At 42.1% G+C, this 7,601-nt stretch overlaps 1 protein-coding gene across 1 annotated transcript in view; it reads right to left on the bottom strand.

Annotated features, from left to right (window-relative positions):
* Positions 1 to 658: 658 nt before the first annotated feature.
* myom1a (myomesin 1a (skelemin)) overlaps positions 659 to 7,601 on the bottom strand; it is a gene marked incomplete at its 5' end in the record, with an annotated part of 33,456 nt that continues 26,513 nt past the window's right edge. Inside the window, 9 exons of the mRNA XM_083654072.1 lie at positions 659 to 2,292; positions 2,975 to 3,030; positions 3,493 to 3,515; positions 4,165 to 4,201; positions 4,446 to 4,609; positions 5,712 to 5,817; positions 6,092 to 6,130; positions 6,249 to 6,336; positions 6,617 to 6,709. Coding sequence (XP_083510198.1) covers positions 2,023 to 2,292; positions 2,975 to 3,030; positions 3,493 to 3,515; positions 4,165 to 4,201; positions 4,446 to 4,609; positions 5,712 to 5,817; positions 6,092 to 6,130; positions 6,249 to 6,336; positions 6,617 to 6,709 — 876 coding nt within the window. The 3' untranslated portion in view covers positions 659 to 2,022. The remainder of the gene's footprint in view (positions 2,293 to 2,974; positions 3,031 to 3,492; positions 3,516 to 4,164; positions 4,202 to 4,445; positions 4,610 to 5,711; positions 5,818 to 6,091; positions 6,131 to 6,248; positions 6,337 to 6,616; positions 6,710 to 7,601) is intronic.

Raw genomic sequence — 7,601 nt, 5'->3', positions numbered from 1 at the left:
CTATGGCGATAATTACTAACTTCACGACTGTAGCTCACTGTAAACTGAGCGGACAGTGCCGGTAAGGCATTGTGTATCTTGGTTATGTTGGGGGGATGTGGCAAATGAGCTAAACTTCCAAAAAAGTGGTGTGTCCCTTTAAGGTTTTCAACAAGGACCCCAAAGTACAGAGTAGCTAGACCACCCTACCCCGTTTGGTAACCTAATTAAGCAACCACATCTGAGAGGATATTTGTTGTTGCCATGGCTTGGTAGGCCTACAGAATGATCTCTTTGTTGATCGGGAGGTAACCACGGTGACGAGTGAAACCTCAATCTAAACAGTTGTGCAAATACTCCTCTCTTAACTGGGGACCCCTATACCATTCCCTTTGGGAACTCACGTGATGAATGCAGGCAGAATATGATGATACAATGTGAACTGTTGCATTTTCTAATAGGCTCATATAGACCCATGTGCTTTCTACAAACTAAATCATTTACTGAAGTTTCTCTCAACCTGTCCATCAGGTGATATAAAAACAAAAGGGGAAGTTCTCTAAAGACTGTTCCTTTATTAATACGACATGTGTCATAAGGAGAACAGACTTGTATTGAACTTGTTCAGTAGATAAACAGCCTCAAACCAAATGCTGTAGGGCAGTTACTGGTTACAAGAGTGGTTGTGGCATGCGCATCCATTTAATATAGTACTGGTTAACGTGTGTGGCTCTCCCTTTATTGTACCTGAAACACAACAACATTTTTCTGACAGTGTTATGTTTATAGAACTAGCCTACTTCCTGTGACAAAGCCTGCAGACCTCCACCAGTATGCAACGTATGCAGTGACTTCATTGCGTACAGCTTTGAGGCTGGGTGAGACACCTAGAACGAATCAGTTTCGACTGTCATGCGTGTGTGAACAAACGCACTCACTTTACACTTTACCTCCTCCACTTCTCCTATGACCTCTTATGACTGAGTGACTGACACTTCTAGGTGCAAACGAGACACCAAGGGAATATGACATAAATACACACACAGTACAACAAAAACATACTCGCTTTTTAGTGATAGAGACCGTGAGCTCTATTCAGTGGAAAATGTCACTTGTTTCCACAGGCACATATTTTCAAAGCTGCACAACACAGAGCAAGTAGCTAGTAAAAAGTTCATGACATCAACATTTTCCTTTCTGTTTTCACAGTACATAACCCTCAGGGGTGACTTGTTTACCCAAATGGTTACCCAAATGTAATATTGTAATATTCAATTTTTTTTTTTTTTTTTTTTTTTTTTAACATGAAGATTAATGTTCTAAACAATGTCGACCATCTCTCATATGCTTATACATAAACAGCAGACGGTGGCCAAAAGTGTCAGAAGACATGTAAAGCAACCAGTGTTGTAGTCGAGTCACTATCTCAAGTCCAAGTCGAGTCTCGAGTCCCCAGTGTTCAAGTCCGAGTCAAAGTCTGAGTCATCAAAGAAGAGTTCGAGTCATGTCCGAGAGTTGAGTTCCCATTACCCGAGTCCGAGTCCGGAGTTAATGAACATGAAAGTGAACCCACATGTAGGTTGACCACGCGCACAAATTTGAATAATGTCACGGTATTAATATAGCTATCAATATAACGCTAAATTATTATGGTCTGTGTTTCCAAAAGAACTAACAAAAACGGTCTTTATCAATTAACAAGTCCGAGTCCTCGTCTCCAACTTCGAAGTCCGAATGCATGAATGCTCGAGTCCAAGTCCGAGTAACGAGTCTTGAAAATGAGTCCAGGACTCGAGTCCTTCAACACTGCAAGCAACTACAAGCACACAAATATCCTCTCTCTCCGTACAACATTCCTTGTTCGCATCCATGACCAGCAATGCCCAAAGCTCTTTAGCCCAGTACATGTCAGAGGCAGATGGAAGCACTGTCTTCTCCTCCCAGATTCATCATTTATTCAACCTGCTTTGGTGCACGGGGGTAAAGGCTTTGGAGATAGCCCAGTCATTCATCTCTTCTGCCTTCTCTCGTCTGCATCGTCCTTTAAGCTTTCTTCCCCCCCTTGCTCTCCTCGTCGTCTGGGATGTACACGCTGACGGTGAACTCGCCGGCCTCCGTGCCGTACTTGTTCTTGACCAGCAGGGCGTATTTGCCCGAGTCGGCCGTGGTGACGGCATCGATGGTGATGCTGGCAAACTTCCCGTGCTCGAGCTTGAGTGCGATGTGGCTGTCAGCCACCAGCTGCCTGTCGTTCTTCATCCAGGACACCTCGGGGAGGGGCTCGCCCCACACGTTGCCGGTCAGGTTCAGGGACTAAAGGGGGGGAAAGGGTTTGACTGTTACCATATGTTTTTTGCGCGCGTCTCTCATTTCGTAGTCATCGACTACCCCCAAAAGGTAGTCGACTAGTCGAATAGTCACGGGACGGGAGATATATCGTGTTGTTGTTTTTTCCTCACCCAATAAAAATGATCTATTCTCGTCAAAAAGGTCTCAAAAACAGCCAGTAAGGGTTAAATAATGTAGACGGGACCAACCTGGGGGTATGTGAAATAGCAAAGTCCTCGATTGGCTCTGAGAGGCCACAAATGAGCCACTAAAACCCAGCAACTTGTCTGAGCTGGAGATAGCGACTGTTTAACTGCAGTAACAACATAGACAGGAGTCGTTCCCTCTCGAAATACATTCAATTCTGTTGATTCAACATGGCATCATGTAGAAAATGATTGTTCAAACAAATCTATGTTCAATTTATTTATTTATATTCTTTATTCCTAAAACCACAGATGAACAATAGAGTCAACTATGATGCAAAGTGGTTTTGATAGTCGACTAGACTGTGAAACTCTGAGTCTGTCATACGCAATCAGAGATCAGAACATTTCTCATCAACGCTCAGAGGCACAACGTGCTCAAAGGGACGAGGGAGAAGGAGGAGTGAGAGCGATAAACGAACACGAAGTCAATCAACAGAGTGTATATCTAATCTACTTACCTTGCCCTCTTGGATTGCAACCACATCTGGCAAGCCTCCAACAACGCGAGCGCGGTCTAGAAAATAAACGTGAGAGTCGGCCAAGAAGCAAATACCAATCCATCTGTCAGTCACACACTCTCCAACTTGTGTTTTATTTGTATAAGTCAAACCAATTTCCCATGGCGTGTCATGTGCTTGTCCCATTAATGCAATCGTACATGATTTACCCGACACTCAGACATTCAAACAGACAGGTGCATTCAAAGGACTTAACGAGCGACGGATGCTAGATTATTGTCGACCGAAAGCTTACCATAATAAATGTGAAATCTGTACAGATTCAAGTGTGCGGAAATTCCTTTTATATTTGTAAGATTATATTACAGTGAAAGTACATGCTTATATGCTTTTTTGGTTGTTGATGCATAAAAATAAAAGCATTTAAACATGAAAGTATCTTCCTTAAAATATCTTAAAATATATACACAACTGTGTTCATGTCTGTTGGGACAAATCAAAGCATGATAATCACTTACTTCTCTCTGCAATTGCTGCTGCCCTAAGGAAGGAATTAAACACACATTGTCAGAAGCATGTCAATGGTAGCATAGGGAGAAAGATAGGCTTTTGTTATGTTACCATAGAGACACTGCGTAACGCGTCATCATTCAGAAGCCACGCCCAAGACGGGGGGAAACAGAAACCCCCCCCTCCAATCCTGGCGTTCTAATATGTCGCATGCATGGTTGCGTGTTGCACAAAAATATCGTATATACGGAAGATGAACACTCCAACTTACTTCCTTGACAGCTAGATCCACATTTTTCTTCTCGCCAATTCTCAATGGCTTCCTTGTTTTGCTCAGGAGTACAAAAAAACTTTAACTGCCGATTTTTTACATTTGTTGTCTGCGCAGCCCACCACACAACAGCTTTTAGCTATGTATGATTCAAGGAAAATGACGCTGGTGTGTGGAAATGAACAGAGCTTCTCCCCCGTGATGGGCGTGGCCTATTTCATGCAGTGTCTCTATGCTTTACAATGCAAGGAAATGCAGGAAAGGGCACACAAAGTACACAGAGTCTATTTTAAGTTTGTTCACTTATCCGGTCACTATTTATTTGTATAAATATCCTCTTCAGTCATATAGACAGAAATACAAAATTACATAACAGTAAGTTCAGGTTCAAATGAGTTTGTTTACTTACTTCAGCCTCTGGAATTCTTCAAATGCCTCTTCCCATGCTGCAACAAAACAAATCAAACATTATTATTCAGTTCAATTAGTTAGTTAGTTATTTAATTAATTCAACAAGTTAAGTGTGGAACATAATTATGAACACATTGTGAGCTGAAACAGTGGAATCCATTTTGTGTTACACATGATGAAAAAGTTGATGTGACATGGGGTTTCAGTATTTGTCTTTTTCATCTAAAGCAGACGCACTTGCCTCATTTGGGACGTTGTGGATTTCAAACTCTTACTCACCCTGGCCAGAGAGATCAAAGACCCTCTTAACACCGTCCTTGCCATCGAAGATGTCCATGGTGTATTTGCCCTTGTCCTTCTCAGTGGGTTCATTGATCTTAAGCCAGAGCTGCTCTCCTGTGACTCCGGCCTTCACTCTCTCTGAGGCGGCAATCTTAGCATCTCTAACAGAGAGAACGGGTGACACACAGAGGAGCTTGTAAGACGAATATGAGGCTGGGACTATGCTGATGGCATAGAGAGGGATGTGATCAGGGACACAGAAAAGCAGGTTCAATAGGAAAAGGTTCAATAGGAAAACAGTAATGAATTGAGTTTGGTAGACAATAACTCTTAAGATCCGCACAACCCCATCCTGGTTATGCGGTATTATAATAGAGTACCGCAGCGGCAGGAATGAGTCCGGGAGTAGCACTTGGGTTCGTAAGGGGGAAAGTGAATGGGCTTTTAGTATGGCGATTTCAGTGAAATGCATGAAATAAGGTCTGTGGTTAACACAAGCTTATGGGAGTGGACATTTGTGTTCAGCAGGATAATCTTCACAAACTTGGACCACTTCTGTGACTTCTGAAGCGTGAATGCTTTTAAATGCAATTTTCAGAAAACGTTTAAAAAGTCATAAAAGTGGTCCTCCCTTGTATTGATGATCCTGCAGAACACAAATGTCCACTCCCATAAGCTTGTGTTAACCACATACCTTATTTCATGCATTTAACAGAAATCCCCATTCTAAAACCCCATAGCATTTCCCCCCTAAGAACCAACATGGCGGCGAGTTCGGCCGCTGCCCCCCCCGCCAATGGATAGAGAACTTTTTCAGTCCAAGGACCCACATAGGTATGGTACTTTATAAGGTTTTGTCTTAAGGTTCCTTACATGTGATGATTTTGTTGTTGACTTTAGATATGATTTAGTAGAAGACTGTACACTTGTCCACACTGCAACTGGGACATAACAGTTAAGAGTGACAATTTTGATAAAAAAATAAAATAAAAAAAATAGCCTAATTCATATTCTATATAGTGTGCAATATTTACGAGTATTGGTGACATTCAACTATTTCGTATAATGCTGGTGACCCCATGATACCACTCAAAAGACCCCTGGCAGTGCGAGACCCAAGGTTTGTGAGCGACTGCATTGCACTACAGAGTTTACAAGAGATGTTCAATTCCATGAGGAGAAAGTAGGTGTGTTCGTGTACATCAGAAGAGTAGAAAATGACACAGAATAAATACAGCAAGGGAATAAGGTGGATATGCCTACTTTTGCAGCCAACTGACGCGCAGTTCTTCAGTGTGATATGTGACAAAGGAGTAGAACATGATGCCGTGCTCGGTGCTGAGGACTTTGATGTCAGTGGAGGAGTTGGCTAGAGGGAAAGGAACAAAAGTGTCACAAAGTGATGCCCCACGGAAGGCATATGGCTTGTATAGGCAGAATAATCGCATCAAATACTGTAGGAAATGTTTTATACTTTAGCTGTTAATATTTCACACCATGGGAAATTAATAAAAAGCATATTTCTGCTTTTGTCTATGGTTTTCTTCAGCCTGCGGTCTATGCATATTTAAATCAGAAACGAAGATGGTGACGTGACATTGCCGCTTGGTAAGTCTTTCGTTTGAAAGTACTACTGTACTCACCAATAACTCTGAACAGCTCATTCATGACAGCCTGGTAGCCTGGAAAAAAGATGATCATAGTAGTTAATGTAGTATCCACTTAAATCATGACATTTCATCAAGATTTCTTTCGCAAGATTACTTTTTTTTTTTGTTGCAAAATTCCCGAAGAAGTTACCTGCTTCAGTCAGATTGAACGTGCTCTTGTCTCTGCCTCTCTCGTCCCTCAGCCGGACCTCGTAAATACCCGCGTCCTTCGTGGAGATCTAGGGTTTGGAGTAAAAGCAACATAAGCGTCCCAGCGGCAGCATTGAATTCCCTTCTACCTTCGAAACAGAGAGGGGAATCCAGGTAATTCTTGGGACAGATAAAAGAAAAAACAGGAGGACAGCCAGACAGAGACCGATTAAACGGAAAAGGCAACGCTTTTCTCCTGCCCAGGATGCTGCAGGCTTTAGAAAGGAACAACATGGAAAAGGTAGGACGACGAGGACACAGGGAGAGATTATCGGCGACAACTTATGGCAGCAAAGTATATGTCCAGACTTTGGCTCGTGGTGGTGGGGGAGGAACGTCCTCTGCAGGTTTCTTTTTCGGCTTTTCAGTTTCTTTCTCGGTCTCAGCTTGCTTAACAACACACTGTAAATTAGACAAGTAGATATAAGCCAGTTAATGGAAGCGCTACTGACAGGAGTGGCGATGCCAAGGCCGCCTCTCCTGAGCTCATGCAATGACTCCATCCCTCTCTTCGATACAGTTTCAATGTACAGGGACCTCGAAACATCAATCACACTTCTCTGGCACCAGAAATGACTGACTGATCAGCTGTGTATGCTCAACAGCAAAAGAGACTTAAGATGAGCCTTAATTAAATGGGGAATAAGGTGGCCAGAGCAGTTAGATTGAGTACAAACATTTATAACGGTTATAAATGTTGGGTACAATAATTAAACACACGGATAAAGCATAAATGTACACCAGGGATGGGACAATACAAATGAGTTGGCTTGCTCATCACAATTTCAACGTATTTGTGCTTTGTCATGACATTTTTAAATGGTTGTTGATTTGTGGCTCAGAAATAAACGTAATTCTGCAGAATCAGGCCCTGACCTTTTATTTACTACATCATGTGGTTGTATCAAATCGTGAAATGTGTATTGAATCGTATCGTTAGATAAGCATATCGTCCCATCCCTAATTTATACCATATGGGCATAAATGTTGAAGAGTGTGACCTATGAGTAAAAAAAATCATAAACACCAAATATAGCATAATGAGTGTATCAAAATGTTAGCCTTAGCAGAAATTACTCAGTTGCATCATGTCAAATAACCACTGATTGTAAAGTACAACATGCTGTTTCTAGTGGCTCTACAGCCATACACTGAAACATTCATATTTGTAACAATGTTTCATCATTTATGACTCCGTGTGTCAGAGAGGGAGAGCAGCCAGTGAAGCATCTAGTCTACTTCTACAATGGAGGCATAGCTGCGTTGGTATGGTACTAGCATCGCTTTTAGTTTT

Source organism: Poromitra crassiceps, assembly GCF_964638095.1.
Source record: "Poromitra crassiceps genome assembly, chromosome: 17".
NCBI lineage: Eukaryota > Metazoa > Chordata > Actinopteri > Beryciformes > Melamphaidae > Poromitra > Poromitra crassiceps.
This window is presented reverse-complemented; position numbering and strand designations above follow the sequence as displayed.